This window comes from Natator depressus, chromosome 2 (assembly GCF_965152275.1).
Source record: "Natator depressus isolate rNatDep1 chromosome 2, rNatDep2.hap1, whole genome shotgun sequence".
Classification (NCBI taxonomy): domain Eukaryota; kingdom Metazoa; phylum Chordata; order Testudines; family Cheloniidae; genus Natator; species Natator depressus.
In genome coordinates, this window is record NC_134235.1 from 59,505,423 (window position 1) to 59,527,746 (window position 22,324).

A 22,324-nucleotide genomic window follows, 5' to 3' on the forward strand; every position below is an offset into this window, starting at 1 on the left:
TGCATCTTTTTTAAAAATGCCAAGATCGTAAATCAGTTCTGTGTTTACATTTTTCTCCCCTGGCTGGCTTTCATTCAGGGTCACAGAGGGAGGTGCAGCAGTAGCACCAGGAAAATGTGGTGGCTTCCACCCTCAACTGAAGCAAAACCCATCACACTGCATGTAATCTCCATAACAAGTCATAATGCAGAAATCCCTCCCCCCATCTGCTACAATTTCCCCATGGTAATAAAGAAGATGGCAGATGCCACTTAGCCTAACCATGGATGTAGTTCCTGCTGCTGCTCCCCTCTTTCTTGCTCCAGGTTGTTTTCTGGGCCCATCCCTGAACAAGTTCTAGCAAAACTGACCCAGGCTGCACACTAGTCCCATCTGGCCACAGGGGCTGCTACTGAGCTACCAGCACTGTGGTCTGTTCCTCAGAATCCACATTCTCTTCTGGTGTGATCCCTCTCCCTCTGGTCTAATCATCAGATCATCAACGTTCAGAAGTAGGTCATGCAGGCCTCTGGGCTCAGGGCAGTCATCAGCAACTGCTCAAATGCCTCGTAATAAGGCCAGATAGCAGGTGAGTTCCTGGAACTGCTGGTGCTATCCCTTTAGCTTTGCAGTAGAGGGTCTTTAAGTGTTTGAGGTGCTCTCTGCACCACACAGCAATTCAGTTTATCCCCACCTGCACATTTCCGACACATTTCCCAAAATCATGCTGCTTGCTGTACTTACATCACAAGTCAGCAAGAACCTTGGCATGCGCCTCCAACCGGCTAGCAGCACACCAAGTGCTGGACATCTTCTAATGGTGTTTTGCAAAGCTGTGCGGAACTGAAGTGTTAACACCAACCAAGTAGCTTCCGGTTGAGAAGGAAGTGAGTAGGCAGAAGGGCTGGAACAAAGAGGCACCAGGAATTGTTGGATGACTTTCAGAACAAGCTCAGCAACACAAGCTTTAGCAGTCTCCATGCTGCAGTTGTTGGGTAGAACAGTTCAAAATGAAACGGGCTGTTTCTCCATAGCACAGACCTACCTCGGGCTACGTCTGTGCTATGAGCTAGGGGTGTGATTCCCAGCTCTCTCGCACACACTCATGGTAGCGTGATGAGAGCTAGCGCAAGTATAAATAGTAGTGTAGCCACAGTGCCAGCAGTGGCCCGGCTTAGCCATGCTGAGTACAAACCTGCCTGAAACCAGCGGGTACGTACTCAGCCTTGCTGCCGCTGTCCATGTTTGCATGGCTAGACTACTCTTTATCCTCGCACTAGCTCTCATTCAGCTAATAGGTGTATGGGAGCTGGGGATTCCCACTCTAGCTCATAGTGTAGACATAGCCTTAGACTGGAAGCTCTTCAGAGTAGACACTTTGTAAATTACCTAAGACTGGTTGGGGTCTTAAGGCACGACTCGAACACCAATAATAAACACCACCACCGTTTGGCTTGGAATTGGTGTCTAGTGTGTAGCTGGCTTTGAACTGGCAGCTAAGCCCTGTCCCCTCCCAGTGCTCTGACAGGGAGCATGGGGGTGCACAGCAAGAGAAGCTGCGCTGTACACAGCTGAAACTGGTGCTAGCACTGAAGGAACTCCAGTGCCAGTGAAGGAGCAGCTGTTAGGGGCTAGCAAAGAGAGATCATTGTGAACAGAAGCAAAGTTTCCCCTCACAGCAAGACACAGGAGATATGAGGACAGAGGAAGCATATTCTGTATTCTTCCTTCATTTTGGAGAGCTTCCCTATCTTGAGGGTATTGAGCAGTCACTACCGGGGGTGAAGCAAGGAACGCCAAGAAGCCCAACACCCACAAGAAAAACCTCTGAATCTATTGTGAAACTGAAGTGCTTTCCATGTGCTTCAGCACACAGGAAGGCTGGTGACGTGAAGATGCCAAGAGGCAGAAAACAAGTTTTGCAGAATCAGGAGTTAAACCTTCTTACTGTGCCACAGGCTTGACCCTGCTGAACAGAGAAACCCATTTTTAGAACAGTAAGCCTACACACGAAAAAGTTCATTACTTGTGGAACTGTTGTTATGCCAGATACACGTACCTTTGGAGAAGCTGAAGGGGGAAGACAAAGTACCACAAGGTAGCTGGGTAACCTAAATATCGTAATCACTGCCATAGAACTTAGGCTATTGTGATTTCCAAAAACATTTACATGTTTGATTATACTACATTGTTCACTTAATGCTTGCGAGGAGGAGCTGTGGCCATTGATCTGGTATCTGCTGCAGACAGGCACAGAGCCAACCTCTAGGCTTGGACTCTGCCCATTTTGCCATGTAAGCTTTGAGGAACTTGCCTATTTCCCACTGTTTAGCTGTACCTCCACTCCCAGCTTTGACTGCCCTTTGAGAGGGAATACATACATAGGAATAAGACTTTCTCTAAGATGCAAACTCTCCCTTAACTCTTTTCCCCTCCACTACTTCTACCCTTTCTCTACACATTCTTTTCTTACTCTTGCTGATTTCTTCAAAGGCAAAACTAACACCATCTAAAACATCCTACCTCAATCCATGCCACCCTACCTGACCATACCTCTCTCTACCATTCTCTCTGCTGGTGCTTAGTATGTGCTGGTTCTTTGAGTGCTTGCTCATGGCCATGCCATGTCAGGTGTGCACACGCTGCATGCACAGTCACTGCAGATTTTTCCCTCTGTGGTATCCATCAGACCGGCTCTAGCACCTCTGGTGCCACGTGCTCATGAGCCAGTAATATGGGGGCAGGCCAGCTTCACCCCCCTCTCAGTTCCTTCTTACCACCCACGACAGTCGTTGGAACAGCTCCTCTTGCTTTGGAACGAGTGGTTCCTTCACCCCGATATAGCCAAGGCCATCTTCCAGTGGTGGGGGACTCCCCTCATAGACCTGTCTGCAACCAAGCAAAATAGAAAGCATCAGTAGTTTTGCTCTCTATGCGGGCACAGCTCAGGCTCGCTCACACATGCTGTCCTCCTCCCTTGGACAAAGCATCCGTTCTATGCATATTCCTCCATTCCTCTCACGCACAAAGTCTTACTCAAATCAAGCAGGACAGAGTAAGGGTTATTCTTATAGACTCAACATGGCCATGCCAGCACTGGTTCGGCACATTATGGGGACCTGTCACTAATGGCCCCAATGCCACTCCCTCCCCACCTCTCCCAGACCTGATCTCACAAGATCACGGCCAACTGCTTTACCCAAACCTCAAGGCCCTCCACCTGACCACATGGAAGCCTCATGGTTAAACCCAGCAGAGTTGGCCTATACGGAGCAAGCCCACCAGGTATTACTAGGTAGTAGGAAACCATCTCCTAGAGTGACTTACCTTGCAAAGTGGAAGTGCTTCTCCGTGTGGTCATCCCAACGAGGCCTCTCACCCACTAGGTCACCTCTCCAGTCTGTGCTGGAGTATCTGCTTCATCTGAAACATCAGGGCATACCCAATTTATCTATTAAGGTACACCTAGCAGCCATCTCAGCCTTCCACCTTCCAGTGGATGGTAGGTAGTTTTTTTTCCTCACGCAATGTCCATTCGCTTTCTCAGGGGCTTAGAGAGACTAAGATTTGTGAACCAATTCCCCAGTGAAATCTAAACCCGGTCCTTTCAAGACTCACAGGCCCTCCCTTTGAGCCGCTGGCATTGTGCCCCTTGTCGTACTTCTGGAAGGTTGCTTTCCTGGTAGCGATTACCTCAGCCAGGAGGGTCTCAGAGATCAAGGCCCTTATGTCAGAAATCCAGTATACTGTGGTCTTTAAGGACAAGGTTCAACTTTGCCTCCACCCCATGATCCTCCCGAAGGTGATTTTTACAGTTTCATAGTAATCAGGCTATCTTCCTGCTAATATTCTTTCCAAAACAACACAAGAATATGGATTAGCAGCGTCTCCACATGTTGGACGTTAGGCGTGCCCCGGCCTATATTGAAAGGACCAAACTGTTCCGTAAATCCATGCAGGTCTTTGTGGCAATAGCAGACAGAATGAAAGGCCTGCCAGTTTCAGCCCAAAGGATTTCATCCTGGATCACTTCCTACATTCACTTGTGCTATGAGCAGGCAGCTGCCCACCTCCCACCCTCTTGACAGCCCACTTGACAAGAGCTCAAACTTCCTCAGCAGCGTTTCTGGCCCAAGTTCCAGTCCAGGATATTTGCAGAGCGGCGACCTGGTTGTCAGTGCATACTTTTTCATCCCACTACACCATCACTCAGTAGGCTAGAGACGATGAGGGGTTTGGCAGAGCAGTGTTGCAATCCGCATGTCCATGAACTGAGCCCACCTCCTAAGGTACTGCTTGGGAGTCACCTAATGTGGAATGGACAAGCACTCGAAGAAAAAGCAGTTACTAATCTTTCTGTAACTGATGTTCTTCAAGATGTGCTGCTCATGTCCATTCCATGACCCACCCTTCTGCCCCTCTGTTGGAGTTAGCCAGCAAGAAGGAACTGAGAGGGTATGGAGCTGGCTGGGCCCCTAACATGCATGAGTGCGTCACCAAAGGGTGCTAGAGCCAGCCCAATGGATACCGCTCAGGGAAAAATCTGTGGCGAATGTGTATGCAGTACACACACACTTAATGTGGAATGGACATGAGCAACACATCTTGAAGAACAATAGTTACAGAAAGGTTGGTAATCTTTTTTTCTAGTCGTTGGACCCCCTTTATGCCATAGGCAGAAGCTAGTGTACCTATAGAAGCTAAGCCTTTCTTTCAGACTTCTCACCCACATTTCCACAAAAGGTGGAGAAAGCTTTAAATTTTGGTAATAAAATATAATTTATTTTCATCAATTGTTTTAAATCGTGACCATAAATTAAATATTAACAATATTCACTCAACAATATCTGCATTATCAACACAAACAGTAAGAAGCAGAAATGTATAACTAGAATTTCAGCACACAATTGATTGGGAAAAGAAAGCAAAATGTTAGCAAGTGGAACAGCAATAGCCAATTGTTTACATAAATCTTTTGTCCAGTTAACTCTTGAATACTGGACAAATACAGGCTTATCACTGTTTTAAAATAGCTACTGCTGCATTGAGGTAAAAATCACGTGAAGTACTTGAGGAAAAGGAATATAAGATTTGTCGTTTATGCTATGATGATGGCAGAATCATTCTAGATTCTTAGTTTTTATGTTAAAAGTTCTCTTTTATCTAATACTACATTCACACAAGCTTCAAATCTAAGACTGGAAATATCAGTAACATACTGACCAGTGTAACTTATAGAAAGAGTGCAAAAAACCTCCACTTCCCTATCTTGGTATAATAAACATCCTGTACACAGTCTGTTTTCCCTTTTAAAGAAATTATATTACATTACAGCTTCTGCTTCTTTAACATTTCATTAAAAAAAACCCTATACATATAGCTCACAATATTTACATATAAGACTATTCTTACAGGAGAACATAAAATGAACATGTTAAAAGTGCAGTAGTGATTAACATTCCTTCTATGATTAAAGGCACAGCTGGTTCCAATATAGATTTATTTAACCATGTGCAGTTGACAGGCCCTGCCAACCAAAGGGTAATGTGTTTTCAGAAGAAAGTTTAGCCTGGTTTGACTGCCCAGCCATAAATCTTTTCACAGTCTCTGATGTTCCAGGTCGCAGCCAGGGGTCTGTTGCTACTGTGTCAACAGAGGTGGGCCTTCTGCCACCTTTAGATGGAAACTGCTTCAAAATGTCATCAGCATCTCCCAGGGAAGTATCATCACCTGTGGAGAAGTAGAAATAGGCTTATAGTTTCCTCTTTAACATAATCCCATCACCACAATGCCACCTTCTTTTTACATTTAATGTTTATTCCTTTTACATATTTAATGATATAAAGGATGAGAGACCCGTTATCACCCAAATACAGTACTTATCAATTAAATGCCTCAAATGCAGCAAGTCTGTATAGGAACATGCCACATCTGTATTAAATTAAAGGTTCAGTAGATATGAAGATACTGAAAGTCCTTTTTTAGGTCATGATACTCTCCAACGTCCCATGGATTTTTTGAGCAGTTGCTGCCTCATAAAATGCTCACTCTCACTGGATGGAACTGGGTTGCAAATACACACGCCCTCCTCCATACCTGATGGTTGACCTTGAGGACTGTTCTTGCTCTCTGATAGTGAGCCTGCTTTAGTGGACTGGGGTCAAACACCCCATTGAAAAGTCAGTCAACGACTCTGATACAAAAAAGGAGCATTCCAAGGTTATAAAAAAACCAAATGTGTTGCCAAACACTATCTTCTTTTGCCTATATACACATACCTCTTTTCAGGCCGAGGGTGAATAAAATACTTTAGGCCTGATGCAGAGTGGGTTTAACTTCCCTGCATGCAGAAGATATGTCTATACATCACCTCCTTAACTGGCTACCCCAATGTTTTATATATTTTAAACTGGCCTTGCAACACTTTATTAGTTTAAATCACATGCTCCCTTCTCCCACAGAGATTTGCTCTTACAATCTGGTACAAGGAATTCATTGCTATTGGTACATGGAGAAAAAAAAAGCATACTTCATGTAAGTATAAGGAATTACAACAGATGATATTAATGTGAAGAAGCTTTATTTTAAAATGTGTGTGTACATACACATATCCCAAACTGAAAATCCAGAATGTTCTAAAACAAACAATCTACAGAGATGCGTTCTATATAGTCAGTCTTAACAGTGTATTATAACTGCTAAGTTAACTTATGGAAAATCCAGGATTCTAAAGGACACTGGCTAAAAATAATTCAAATGTTAAATAAGGTTAAAAACATGCATCTGTTACACAACTTTAATTGGAAAATGTCCATGCTAATTACACATTTATTACTGTACCTGTATTTAGTACAAGTGCTTATAACATACAAGATCAAGGATAGCATTACAACACTTGGAATACAACTAACACACTCCCACCTGCCTTGATAAAGGCCATATATAATAGACAAGGTCAGAATCTGCTCTTTCCCATTCTCTCACCACTCCTGATGAGCAGCATTTTCACTTTTTAAAAAAATTGCCACGTATTTTTCTTCTTGAACTAATCTCGGGGCTTTTTCCAAAATGCAGATTTTGTTTCTGTTCTGACGCACCTCCCTTCAGACAGAATGCAATCAATGGAAGAATTAAACACTAGTTTACAGGAATGTTTGTTTTATTCAGTATCATTAAAAAAGTAAGTAGCAGCAGAAGAACAGGTTATTTTGAGAATTTTAGTTATTAAGGAGGATGTTCAAACTCAGATCTGGTTTCTGGTATCAAGGATTTAGTGGATGTGAAATTTCTTACTCCTTTACTACAGAAAACTGTATACTAATTAAATTGAAGTTATTTAGAGTGTCTCAGTTTAGTGCTTCCTTTGATTAAATATATGGAATTGGGCTGGGGAGGTACTTCTATTTTGTTTTTAAACAAAGCTTCTGGTTTGACAAACATGAAAGTTAAAATTTTATTTAAGTCAGGAATTTACCATATTTGAAGATATTTAACATCAAGCACAGATTCCGAGACAAAGCTAGATCATTTTAAACATCTGATTTCAAATGAATTTTTTTTTTAACGGCAGTATTTCCCAGAGAATGGAAATTCCAATTTCCAAACAGCTTTTTTTTTTTTTTTTTTAAATTTATGGATTCTAACTTAAAAATAACAAAAGATTCTAAACTTCCCACTTCTGTGCCCTCAGACAAGGTGATAAAAGATTCTTATTTACCTAATTTTAAAAAAGTCATTCTGAAATAATATACCTTTCAAAAACGATTTATTGAAGCAAAACCCAAACTCTGTCTTACTTTCACTCACTTTTTCTTCATCTTTCTATTCCCTATTTTAATTAGGTCTAGATATTATGAGTAGGAATAATGTGACTGGTTTATTCTCCATGTCTTAATTTCGGTTTGTATCTGGCTCTTTGAAGAAGTTTATTCAGACAAGAATCAACATGTTACAGACCCTGCAATCTATAAAAACCTTCTAAGTTTTGTTTTGTCTCTTTTTTTTTTAGCCAACTGAGGCATTTTAAATGCAAAATCATTTATAGTTACTTTGAGATTTCTTAAAATACTAGCATTTTATCTTTAGGTGTAACTTTCTTGTTAAACTGTAATTAAAGATCTATGGAAATATTTTTTTTTCAATTTACTGTTTACCAGATGGAAGAATGGCATCTATAATGAAATATTCAAGTTTTCTACACATATAGTAGATGTAAGAGGAGGTTACTTACCTGTAACTGGAGATTCTTCAAGATGCGTGGTCCCTATCTGTATTCCACTGAGGGTTATACACGTGCCATGAATCCAGAGCTGGAGCTTCTGACAGCAGTAGTGTCCATTGGTCCGTGCATGCACCCTCATGGTTTTGTCTGAGGTGATAAAGGGTGGAGTGAATCAACTGCACCATCAGTTCCTGCTCCACCACAAACCAGAGATCTGCAGCAGAGGGGAAGGAGGGCAGATTTGGAATACAGATAGGGACCACGCATCTTGAAGAACTTGCAGTGACAGGTAAGTAACCTCCCCTGTTTCTTCGAGTGATGGTCCCTACTGTATTCCACTGAGGGTGATTAACAAGCAGTACCTAGGTAGTAGGAGGATGCAAGGAAGATGATGGAACCATGGAACAGAGAACAGCCACTCTGAACAAGGCATCCGTAGCAGTCTTGCACCAAGGCGTAATGGGAAAAGAAGATATGTACTGAGCTCCATGTTACTGCCTTACATATGTCTGTAAGAGCAAGTCGTGAAGCACAGCTGTAGTTGATGCTTCTGCTCTCATGGAGCAGGCCCATATCCCACGGAGCAGAGACAGCTCTGATAACTGGTAGCAGAGCATAATGCACCGTGACACCCACTTCAAAATCCTCTGAATGGAAATCACTTGCCCCTTAATGTGTTCAGCTATAGTGACAGTTTAGGGGACTTCCTGAAGGGTTTCATCCTCTGCAGGTAGAAGGCCAGGGCCCTGCGGATGTCGAGGGAGTAAAGGCACCTTTCTTCCACCGAGGTGTGAGGCTTTGGAAAGAAAGAAGTTAAGTGTATAGGCTGGTTGAGATGAAAACTAGAGATAACTTTAGGGAGGAACTTGGGGTGCAAATGTAGGGAAACTTTGTCTTTATGAAATGTAGTAAACAGGCGGAGTGTCCGCCATCATGGCCCCCAGTTCGCTAACCCATCTCGCGAATGTGACAGCAACCAGGAAGGCGACCTTCAAAGAGAGGACAGAGAGAGAGAGAGAGAGAGAGAGAGCGCACAAGGCCACAGGTTCAAAGGGTGACTTTGTCAGTGTCTTGAGGACAACGCTGAGGTCCTATTGGGGAGCGATGGGCTGAAGAGGAGGTAAGGTTCGCAGGAGGCCCTTCCAAAACCTGGAAGTCAATGGGTGAGTAAAAAAAGAATGCCCCTCCAGCAGAAGATGGAAGGCACTGAGAGCAGCCATGTGGACCTTGATGGAGTTGAGAGCGAGGCCAGACATCCTTAGGGAGAGGAGGTAATCTACAAGAGGAATGGCCACATCCTCAGGGACAAGACCCTTCTTTCTGCTGGACCCAAGAGATGAAATGCTTCCATTTAGTCTCACAAGATCACCTTGTGGACGTCTTTCTGCTACTTGAGAGAATGTTCTTCACTGCTAACAAACATTCCCACTCTAATGAAGATGCCCATACAAAACCCAAGCCTGGAGGTGAAGAGTCTGGGGATCGGGATTCTCTGGGAGAGGTGGCAGTGGAAGTAGCAGGTGCGCTGACATGCAGAGAAGAAGGGGAAACCAGAACTGGGGAGGCTAGAATGGGGCTATCAGAAATGACCGTCGCTCTTTCCCACTTGACCTTGTGCAGGACTCATAGCAGAAGCATCAGAGGGGGAAAGGCGTAACTGAACTGATCCAACCAGCTGAGAACTAGGGCATCACCCTGGAAAAGGGCACCAAGTCCTCCCCTGAAGCAGTACTGGGCGCATTTCCTGTTGGTTTGGGAGTTGAAGAGGTCCCTGGTAGGAGTCCCCCAGCAGCTGAAAATGCTGGTGACCACAGCACCATTAAGCTCCCACTCATGGTCAGTCACGAACTTCCTGCTGAGAGAGTGTGTAATCATGTTTTGAGTCCCAGGAAGGTATGCTGCCGACAACAGGATCTTGTGGGCAATGCACCAATCCCAATGGTGAATTGCTTCTGTGCAGAGTGCAGGAGACCTCATGCCTCATTGCTTGTTGATGTAGCAGATGGTGGTGTTGTCTGACATGTTGAAGATGTGACAGGAATGGATAGGAGAAACACTCTCTCTCTCTGCACAGCCTGAAGCTCCAGGATGTTGATGTACATCCAGGACTCTCGAGCAGTCCATGTCTCTTGAGTCATATGCTCATCCATCTGTGCCACTCCGAACAAGGCATCCGTAGCAGACGATGCACCTGTGATAATTGTGGTGGAGGGGGAAGACAGAAGGAATGGTATCCCAGTACAAACCTGACTCGGACCCATCCGCCACTGGAGGGAGGAGAGGAAAGAACCTCATGGGGAACAGTGAGTAGAAAGTGCTATGTAAAAAGAGAAGATATTGCCATTGAGCTGGCGGGGCCTTGGAGTAGTCACACCAGCAGTACAGGAACGGTGGATCCTGAGCGCCGTCCGAGTCCTCCAACCCTGAGAAATCAGAGGCTGGTTCAATTGGCAATGCTGTCGGAATGTTGGAACAACAGGAGCCTCATGGGAGTGGGCGGGAATACAGCCCAAAGCAGGTAAGTCTAGGGGGGGAAAACGCACCCTCCAAGGAGATGACATCATACAAGGGCATGGAGACCTCTCCTCAGAAGAGGCTCCAACTTGGACGATGCTGTGATGAGAAGGAACTGATGGCACGGTCAGTTCTCCCCGCCCTTTATCACCTCAGATGTAACCATGAGGCAGATCAAGGGTGCATGCGTGGACCAATACACACTACTACTTTCAAAAGCTCAAGCTCCAGACATATGGCACATGCCTATAACTCTCAGTGGAATACAATAGGGACCATCACTAAAAGAAGATGGTCTCCTCTCCTCTATTCCCACTCCAATTCTTCCATTACTCCTTGTTCCTCCCAATTCACTTGTGAGGATATTACATCTAAGTTCTAGGAAGTTCTTACAACCCTTCAGGTGTTACAGAAATAACTAGTCAATAGTTTTTCTTGTAAAGTGGGTAATGAATGACAAAAGGGAGAGGGAAAGAAGGTGGGTAAGGTAATATGTTTTATTGGACTGACTTCCATTGGTAAAAGACAAGTTTTCAAGCTTACACAGAGCTCTTCTTCAGGTCTTGGAAACTTACTCAGAGTGTCACAGCTACATACAAGATAGAACAGGTTGTTTGGCATAACTAGTTAAGACTAAGGCTGCATGTCTGTCATGGAGGACCTCATAAAAGAGATGGTTGTAAAGAGCTATCCTGGTTTGAGTGATCATGAGCTAATTCAATTTAAACTAAATCAAAGGATAAACAAAAATAGATCTGCAACAAGGATCCTTGATTTCAAAAGAGCTAACTTTAAAAAATTAAGAGAATTATTCAGGGAAGTGGACTGGACTGAAGAATTCAAGTATCAGCTTCTGAAACTTTGACTGAAAGTAGTTTTAACCTTCCTCCACATTCTATCTGAAGCCTGCATCCCAAGCAAGGAGAAAAAAATCGTAGGGAAGGGTTGCAGCCCAAGTTGGATAAGCAAGCATCTCAAAACAGATGATTAAGAGAAAGCCTACAAGTAATGGAAGATGGGAGGGATCAGCAAGGAAAACTAGCTCTTGGAGGTCAAAGTGTAGGGATAAAGTGAGAACTACCAAAAGCCAAGCAGAGTTGCACCTTGCAAAGGGAATTAAAACCAATATTAAAGGTTCCATAGCCATATAAATAGGAAGAACACAAGGAAAGAAGTGGGACCGGGTGAGGGTGGGGTGATTAAAGATTATGTAGGTATAGCCCAACACCTAAACAAATATTTTGCCTTAGTTTTTAATGAAGTTAATCAAGAGTTTAGGGGTAGTGGCAGGGTGGCTAATGGCAACAAGGCTATGGAGGTAGAAATTTCCACATCTGAGGTGGAAGTCATACTCAAACAGCTTTTTGGGACTAAATTGGGCAGGGGTGGGGGCAGATAATCTTCATTCAAGAATATTAAAGGAACTGGCACATGAACTTGCAAGTCCAATAGCAAGAATATTTAATGAATCTGTAAACTCGAGGGTGGTACCCTATGACTGGAGAACTGCTAATACAGTTCCTATTTTTAAGAAAGGGAAAAAAAGTGATCTGGGAAACTACAGGCCTCTTACTTTAACCTTACTTATATGCAAGGTCTTGGAACAAATTTTGAAGGAGAAAGCAGATAAGGACACAGAGGTGAACAGTAATTGGGATAAAATACAATATGGTTTTAAAGAAGGTAGATTGTACCAGACTAACCTGATCTCCTTTTTTGATGAAATAACTGATTTTTTTAAGGCAAAAGAAATGCAGTAGATCTAATTTACTTGGATTTCAGTTAGACATTTGATACAGTTCCACATGGGAAATAATTAATTAAATTGGAGAAAATGGGGATTAATATGAGAACTGAAAGGTGGATAAGGAACTGGTTAAAGGGGAGATTACAAGGTCATACTGAAAGGTGAATTGTCAGGCTGGAGGGAAGTTACTAGTGTAGTTCCTCAGGAATCAGTCTTGGGACCAATTTTATTTAACATATTTATTACTAACCTTGGCACAAAAAGTGGGAGCGTCCTAATAATACTTGTGGATGACACACAATTGGGAGGTATTGCTAATACAGAGGGGGATTGGAATATCATACAAGAAGATCTGGATGATCTTGTAAACTGAAGTAACAGAAATGGGATGAAATTTAATAGTGCAAAGTCATGCATTTAGGGACTAACAAGTACTTTTGCTATAAACTGGGGATTTATCAGTTGGAAGTGACAGAGGAGAAAAACCTGAGTGTATTGGTTGATCACAGGATGAGTATGAGCCATTAATATGATACGGCCATGAAAAAAAACTAATGCAGTCCTAGGATGCATCAGAGAAAGTATTTCCAGTAGAGACAGGGAAGTACCACTAAACAAGGCACTGGTGAGACCAGAATTGCACATGGTTTCCAAATGAGGACTCCCATGTTTAAAAAAGATGAATCAAACTGGAACAGGTGCAGAGAAGGGCAACTAGGTGATCTGATAATGGAAAACCTTTGAGAGGAGACACAAAGATCTTGGCTTGTTTAGTCTAACCAAAAGAAGACAGAAGGGAGACATGATTGCTCTCTATAAATCATAGAATACCAGGGTTGGAAGGGACCTCAGGAGGTCATCTAGTCCAACCCCCTGCTCAAAGCAGGACCAGTCCCCAATTTTTGCCCCAGATCCCAAATGGCCCCCTCAAGGATTGAACTCACAACCCTGGGTTTAGCAGGCCAATGCTCAAACCACTGAGCTATCCCTCCCCACAGCAGAAGGATAAATACCAGGGAGAGAGAGCACTTATTTATGTTAAGCGCCAATGTGGACACATGAACAAATGGATAAAACTGGACAACAACAGGTTTAGGCTTGAAATTAGGCGAAGGTTTCTAACCATCAGAGGAGTGAAGTTCTAGAACTCACACAGGAAAATGATAAAAGATGAAAAACACCACAAAGCGATCATTCTATATCTGACCTATCAGTTCTCTTCCTCAAAGGAAACCTGCAGAACACTTTCAAAAGACAAGCCTGGGAGCTTAAATTCATAACTTTGCTAGACAGTAAAAATCATGGACTAAATAGAGACACTGGATTTATGGCTTATTACAATAATCTATAGCACACTAACAATCCCCCCCCCAGCTACTCTTATTCCCTCCCTCCCCTCCCTTCCTGTCCTCCCTATGATTGGAGGGGCCACTTCACTTTCAATGGTCCCTTGAAAAATGTCTTAACTACTAATGCCAAACAATCTGTTCCATCTTGTATTTAGCTTTAACACTCTGCATAAGTTTCCCAGACCTGAAGAAAATCTCTGTGAAGCTTGAAAGGTTGTCTCACTTACCAACAGAAGGTGGTCCAATAAAAGACATTACCTCACCCACTTTGACTCTCTAATATCCTGGGATCAACATGGCTACAACAACACTGCATAAAACAAAGGGTCAAGGGAAGCAGGAAAGACACACCATACAATCTAACATTTATAGAGCATTAGGGTTCATTGCTCACTAAAATCCCTGAGGCAATACAAGCTCTCAACCAAATATTGTGTTCAATTCTTGTCATGTTTAACAAGACATCTATTAAGTCACTCACATCTTTTAGGCCCTCTCCCTGCTTCAGGTTCACCCGGCAAGAGTAGGAAATAGAACCAGCATAAACACAGGACAGCTCCAAAGAATCATGTAGGGAAAAACAGATTTCCCCATGCCCCCAAGTGACAGTGAACAGTGTTGGGGTTTCCCCAAGACCTTTTCCACTCGGTTCCCCAAGAACTCATTTCGACTCCAGTCTTATCATTCAGGTCCCTTTATTTGGTATAGAGCAAAGCTACACTGAGTTGATCAGACTCAAGTGTACAGGGTGGGTATAGAGCATACCAAACTATAAAGTTACACAGAAGCACTTTTCCTTCTCCAACTTTACCAAGACCAACATATACATCCTTAACTATATATTGCATCATATGCTTCTGGATTGGCTTGGTTACTTTGCAGGTACCAATCCCTGTGCAGCATTCTCTGGCCACACATTGCGCAGACACACGTACTCTTTACCTCATCTTACATTCCAGGTGTATCTTGTCCATTCTAAATGGTACCAGTGTTCCCCCATATCTTAGCCAGTAAAGACATCCTGTCTCTAGCCTACTGATCCATTTGTCTTCTCAGTCATGCCCACTAAGAAATGAGGCAAGTTACTTATGTCAAGTTACTTATATCCAGGCCTACAAAGAGAGAGAGAGGGGTTGTGTGCTGCAGGGCACCTCAGTAATCTGGCTACAATCAAGCCTTCCACCTCTGATCTTGAAACTCCCTCCTACTTCTGAAAGGAGGGGAGAGCACAGACCTCTGACTCTCCAGGCCTAGACTTCTCCTTTGCTTGAGGTTGGGACTTCTCAGAAAGGACCCTATTGGTACGTCACACAGGCTCTACCCAATCCAAAGCCAGAGGAAGTGATGATGGCATGGAGTGGGAGAGGCAGCACAGGTGTTGCACCTCTCTTTCGCACTGGCCATCTTGTACCGAGTATCTAAGAAAATCCCAGGAGGGGAAACAAAGTTTCTCACTTAAAAAAATCAGGGCCCTCTGGAGACTCCAAAGATATCTGTTTCTATAGATAAATATATTTTGAAAAAAAGACCAAATCTGGTCACTTACTCACTCTGACCATCACTTTATAAAAGTGATGGTCAAAATAATTGAGTCCAGAAACTGGTGATGAAAAAACTAACCTATTAAGAAAAAATACAGAAGTTTGGAAAAAGGATTTCAATATCTGATTACTCTATATTAAATTCCCAGGAAAAACACTCCAGCAGTAAAGTTTATACAGTTACTCACTTTTGTTAATTAATAACAAATAGCAATTGATAGCCCTTCTTTAGCAAATTTTCTTCTTGTTCTGTTATTTCTAACTGTTACATGGAATCAAAAAGTTTTACTCTGAAGAAAACATTGTTACTACCCACTCTGGACTTAGCTGCATCTCCAGGGAAATGAAGCGATCCATTATATCTCCCTAACAAGGGAAGAACTGATGTGCTAACAGCAAAAGGAATGATAACTTACCTTACTGTAACCGTGGTTACCTGTTTCCTTGGAAGTGGGTAGTAGGAGTCCTACTTAAACAATGACTGCAGGACATCTCTACCAAAGTGGGCATCCAAGCTGGAAGCCTCTACCAAAAAGCTGTATCTCGAAAAGGTGTGGACCAAGCTCCACGTAGCTGCCCTACAGATTTCAGAAATAGAGACATTCTTCAAAACAGGTGGCAGAAGCTGTCTTAGCTCTAGTGGTATGAGCTCTAAAGTGGGCAGGTGGTTCTAACATAAATCACTCATATCCTGCTCTTACACAGTTGGAGATTCATTTTCATAATCTCTCTGAGGAAAATGCCTCACCCGTAATCCTTTCAGCAAAGGCAATAAACAGTTTCAGTGTGTTCCTGAACAATTTAATCCTGTTAAGATAGTATAACAATGCCCTTATTACCTCAAGTGTGAAGTTTTCCTTCCCCCAGAGTTGAGACAGACTTGAGGAAGAAAACCAGGAGATGAATAAATTGGTTAATTTGGAACTCAAACAACTCTGGTCAGGAACTTGGGATGAGACATGAGAGTAACCCTATCCTTATGAGACATTGTATAAGGGGTACCCATCGTGAATGTGCGAATATCCTCTACCCTCTGAGCTGATGTAACAGCTACTGAAACAGCAATCTTCATGGAAAGGTGATACAAAGAACAGGATACTAATCGCTCAAAACAGGGAGGAGGCCACTCAATGCTGTTAATATTATATTGAGGTCTCAAAAGGAAAGCGGCTCCTAAACAGAGGGAAAACCTTATTATGGACCATAGGGAACCCTGTCACTATAGGGTTGGAAAATATGGAATGACCTTGTGTAGGAGGATAATATGCATATATTGCTGCTAGATGTACCCTTATGGAGCTGACAGAAACTCCAGATTGCTTAAGGGCTAGTAGATGCTGAAATGGGTGATGTCAAAGGAGAGAGCTGATGCTGAGATGCCTAAACAAAAAACTTCTCCTTAGCTTTTTTTAAGTCTATTTGAAGCTTTCTTGCTTTGAAGTAGAATTTTGGCTGGACAGCTTTTGGTAGATGTCACCCGCCTGGCATCCAGGCTGCTAGATGTAACAGATTGGGGTCCAGGTGCAGGATTTGACCATTGTTGACCGGGGAAGGCTGTCGGGCAGAGCAGGCAAAGTGTTTGGGGCTTACGTTGAGAGGTTCACCAGATCTGAATTCCAAACTGTCTGGCCAATGCTGCAGCTCTTTCAGTTTCCTCAGGACCCTCAGCAGCATAGGAATCAGGGGGAAGGCATGTATCAGTCCTGGTATCCAGGGGATGAGAAAGGCATCTGACAGGGAGCCAAGACTGGAGCCCCCTCTGGCGCAGAACACTGGACATTTCTTGCTCTGGTCCGTGGCAAATAGCTCTACTGATAGATAACGCCACCTGAGAAAAATGTACAGCAACACTGCATCCTTGATCAACTCCTCCTGGCTATCTGAACTGTCTACTTAAGCAAATGGCTATAGAGTTCTGAAGGACTGGCAGATGCAGGGCCAGTGGTATGATCTGGAGATGAATATACCAATTCCAAAGTCAAACAGCTTCCTGACAGAGCAGAGATGATCTGGCTCCTCTCTGTCTACTGATAAAATGCATAATTGTGGTGTCTGTCCTGGACTGTGGATCCTGGAATAAAAGTAGAAATGTTTTATACCTCAGGTGGATGGCTCTCCACTCTAGGCATTTATGTATAGGTGAGATTCCTGAAGGAAACACATACCCTGAATTTAAAGATTATGTCAATGAGCTCTCCCAACCTGTTTGGAGGCATCTGACACCAGAGTTTTGGTAGGTCGAGACGCAGAAAAGGGTACTCTATTGCACACTTGACGAGAGTCTTTCCACCAGTTTCACAAGGAGAGGCCGCTTTAAGGGACCATGACCACCATGTTCATTTGGTGCCTTGTGAGTGGATACGCTAATTTCAACCACCTGGAATGGAAGATAGGTGAAGTCTGGCATGTGTCCCAGAAGTCTGAGGCATGCTCTTACTGATATCTTTGGCTGAGCTTGAAGTTGGTTGAAACCACTCTGGGTATCCCAAATGCTAATAGTCAGGACTATCTTCTCATCACCACAGATGTGGCCACAGTGTGTGCCACTGTACTGGATGCATCTAGAGCTGAATGTAGGGAAATGCAGGCCACCAGCTGCCTTTTGTTCATTATAGATTCTAACTCTTCCTCATATTCCATAGGAAACCTCTTTGTAAATTGAGGCAGCTTGTCCCAGTGGAAGTAACTGTACTTTGTGAGAAGTATTTCATTATTAGCTACTCTCATTTGGAGGCTGGGTGATAAGTAGATTTTACATCCAAATAAGACCAACTTTTCAGGGTCCTTCTCACTAGTTGTTGGCTTGAGAGGCCCTTGTTGTTTGGGCTTCTCCTGACAGCATCTACAACCAGAGATCCTGGCACTGGGTGAGAGCAGAAATACTCAAATCCATTAGAAGGGACTTGGTACCTTCAGTCTGCATACTTGGATGAGGATGCTGGAGTCTGCCATAGATCTTTGGCAGGTTGTAACACTATAAGCCCCTCATTTATACATATGATGAGCCTACCAGGCAAGGAATGGTACAGAATGTCCAGCAGTTTGTGATTTTTCTTGAACCATCTTCCACAGTATGTTGAGAGCCTCAGCCATACATTTAATGAGGTCTTGGAGTGCCTTAAAACTGTAAACTGGAGCAGACATCAAAGAGTTTACTGCTTAATTGAGAAAAGATGAGGAAATTGCAGCCAGGATTAGTTTTTCTCCCTCCACTGCTTAATCTGTGTCACTCTCCATTCCTACCTCTCTAATATCTGAGACTGCAATACTTGACTGGCTAGCAAAGTCTATACTGGGCTCTTGGGAGACGAGGATCTAGCCCTGGAAGTGGGGGGCAGTAGCCGCAGGCTTATGTGAATGAGGTTGCACCCCAGGGCCCGCAATAGGCCCAGGCTGATAGACATATGGGTAATGGAATGCTGGACACAGAGGAAGATACCAAGAGGCCCGTCTACTATGAGATCCATGTCTTTTCCTACTGAGAGAGCAGTCCCTAGAGTCCTTCCCAGATTCCCATTGGGATCCCCATGGAGAGGAAGGAGGGTGAGTGGGAGAGACGTCCCTATTGTACACCAACAGGGAGGATTAAGGTGAGGCAATCCCTTCAGGTGTATGAGCATGCTAATATCCCCTCTACTTGAGTAGGGGATGGCATTGGTAGGAGTTCCTAGCATATTAACTGATAAAAAGGCTTTCTTTTAATGCCAATGGGCAAAATAAAAGTAATTATTTATACCAGAGGTTCAAACTTTTCTTATTGTGTATCCCCTTCCAGATCTACCAGCTGCCCACATACCCCTGTCCTTCTCATTGCTGATAATTTGTGTGTTATTCTTAACACTACATGTCATTAGCCATCTGTCCGTATTTCACTGTTACATACAGATATAGTTGTAGTGCAACATATACAACCAAAAAAAACCCCCTAATTCTGAGCTCAGCTAGACTGGACAGTTGCTGGGCAACTGAACCCGCGCTGTACAGTGATTGGAGGTGAGGGCTCTGTATGTTAGAGTCTCTACGTATCTGTTCTCACTGGTACATTTTGAAGCAAATTGACTTCTGTATTTCATATAACTAATTCCCACAGAGTTTTAAAGCTTCGTCTGAATAGCCTATTATGAAAATGCAATCAATAAAATAATTAATAAATAAAAACCACCATTACACAATTTCTCCCCCATATTCCCCAGAGATGTCTCTCATACCCCCAGGGGTATGCATATCACAGTTTGGGAATCCCTGATCTACATTATTAACTAACACCAGTTTACTCGTAACTAACAATTCAGTAACAGGACAGTGTTTATTGCTAGGAAAGCAGGTGGACCCTCCAAGGGTTCCATCTTGCTGCCTTAGGGGGAAAGAAGGAGCCAAGGGATGGCTGGACCTCCTCCATCCTTTATGACCTGGGTTGGGGAGGGGGTCACAAAGACAGCGCTGGCCAAAAGAATCCGATCTCGCATGCATAAGTCTCATGGGCACCAAGAGTGGAATCCATGTAGACAATCATTAAAAGACGGACAGGCTGTGCTTAGATTACACTAAATGCTATTGTAAAATCCAACTTCTTAATCTAGTAAAATACTACTAGTTAACATAAATGGATAATAAGAAGGAAGACCCTCATTCAGAGACAAGGGAGTCAAAGTAGCAAAGGAAGAAAAGGTGGAGACTGTGGCTCAAAGAAGGAAGACCAAACAAGTTATATACGATTAATAGCAACTTTGTTCACACAATTCTAAGTGAAACCATGAGGGGTGTGATTGAACAAGAAAAGAAGTTGGGTAGCTAGACAGGAGAGGACTGAATATGGTGAAGATGTATTTGAATTGTATGGAGTAATGAGGGTTTGGGAAGAGACAGCATTTAGCTGCAAAGACGACAGAAATGAATAGAAGGCAGAGTAAAAACACAACCAAAGTCAAGCATGCTGGGTTTTTCACCACTGTTGCACTATTGCATGAAAATTATTGTGAGCCAGTGATGACAAGAACAACTCTGGCTGTAAGAGTACCATTTGCTACAAAATCAAGGAAAGATGTTTTAGTTTACAGTTTGTAACGCATTTTGTGATGCCTTCTGAATAATGCCTTCAAATAAAAAAATAATACTGGTTTTAAAACTGCTTAGACAGGATGTTGATTAGTTATACTCAAAGATGGGATTTAAGACTTATGCCAAAGAGTATTTTCAGCGCAACTGAGTAGTGTGTCCCAACATACTGACTGGGGGACAAATCAGTACATGTAATTAAAACCAGACACTTTCAGAACAAAAAGGAAATGCTTCTCCATAAAGTCAGCCTGTGGAATTCTTTGTGACAGCAGCTCAGAGTTCATTACCACAATTTGAGAATTTTATCACCAACATAATCTGTAGTTATGTGTGCCAAGACTGGAGTAATGAAACATTATGCTTCATAGCATGCGCTGATCTCCACAGGGGGTAAAAAAGAATATAGCTTTCATATTCATGGGTCAACTGGCCAGCTGCATTATGGGTTTTATTGGAGGGTATTACTTCTTTTCACAGACACATCAGATATTAGGTTGTATACCACTATCCTAGATGCAATACAAGTCTTGAGTTGGTATATCATATCCTTTCATTTTCCTTATTGTATCCCTGACCTCTCAAAACCTGCAACAAACTTCAATTCAAACCTTTTTTTATCAACTGATTTTCCAGCAAACCAGTGATGTAGAGTATTAAATTATGTCAAAATAATCTAATTTGACTGTCTCAGCCAATTTCTTTTTGTTTAGTCTACAAATAGTGTGTCTGTTAATATCTGTTTCTTTATCTTTAACATCGAACAAAGTCATACCTAGGTTAACAGATTTCTTCTGCAACTCATTCAATCTTCGCAATCGTTCTTCATTCCTGGCTTTCAGCTGATCAACATTGAGACTGGAGCTTGAGTGCAAAGAGAAGCTGTCAGGCTGTGGCAGCGGAGAGTTGCTAAAAGGGACATCATCCTGCAGATTTAGAAAACATGGGAAGATTTCAATAAATATGACACTCCTGCCGAAGGGCCACTACGGATACAACCCATTTATATTGTGTATATACACATCATCTACAGCCATTTACTGTGATTCCTATTGAAATAGGAATCACAGTAATTGTCACCTAGTCTACTGTATTCTCTCTGACTGTGGCCAATACCAACATGTTTCAGAGGAAGATGCAAGAAACTCCAAAATAGGAATTGGAAGGAGATTTGCCTAATAGTTAGAAATTAATTTGCCCTGCAAAATGAAGTTTAATATCTCTTCCAAAATTGATGCTAGCATTTGCTACTGTAACTGTAGATATAAAAGTCTAATTCCTTTTTGAATCTTGCTAAGTTTTTGGTCTCAATGACATCCTGTGGTAATGAGTTCCACAGTTTAACTACATATCATGTTAAAAAAAAAAAGGATTTCCATTAATCAGTTTTCAGTTTGTCACCTTTTGATTTCATTGATTGTTCCTTTGTTCTTGTGTTATAAAAGAGAGAACAGAAGCTCCCAATCTATCTTCTCTATACCAATCATTATTTTACATACTTCTATCATGTCCCATCTTATTAGTCTCCTTTGTAAAGTAAACTACCCAAATCTTCTCAGTCTCGCTATACAACAGTTTTTCCATACCCCTACTCGTATTAGTCTCTCTTCTCAGAAATCCCTGAGGTTTCTCCATCAAATGCAAAAGAGAGGTGCAGAAGTGGGGAGAGAAGCATTTCATACATACAGTAAATTCCATTGCTTTCTTCTTTATTCGTCTCCTCTCCCTTGCAGATGGCGGTGGCTGTGAAGATAAATTAACTTCTTCGAAAGCTGGGAAGGTTTCCCCATTAGTGCCTGGAAAAGGGAAAGTGAACAACTCTCTCAAGAAAATCAAATTACCACAGTGATAAGTCTGATTACATTTAGTTGTTAAAAAAGCAGTGCTAATATAGCACACACAACTTGACACAGATACA

General features: G+C 42.7%; 1 protein-coding gene across 7 annotated transcripts in view; it reads right to left on the reverse strand.

Annotated features, from left to right (window-relative positions):
* Positions 1-4,866: 4,866 nt before the first annotated feature.
* CSPP1 (centrosome and spindle pole associated protein 1) overlaps positions 4,867-22,324 on the reverse strand; it is a 178,089-nt gene continuing 160,631 nt past the window's right edge. For 2 of the 7 annotated variants that reach the window (XM_074944272.1, XM_074944273.1), the window contains exons 28-30: positions 22,093-22,202; positions 21,182-21,332; positions 4,871-5,709 (exon numbers count right to left, since the gene is read on the reverse strand). In XM_074944272.1, coding sequence (XP_074800373.1) covers positions 5,483-5,709; positions 21,182-21,332; positions 22,093-22,202 — 488 coding nt within the window. In that variant the 3' untranslated portion in view covers positions 4,871-5,482. Of the gene's footprint in view, positions 5,710-21,181; positions 21,333-22,092; positions 22,203-22,324 lie in introns of all 7 variants that reach the window. The other 5 variants (XM_074944276.1, XM_074944277.1, XM_074944275.1 and 2 more) reach the window with 5 other exon arrangements.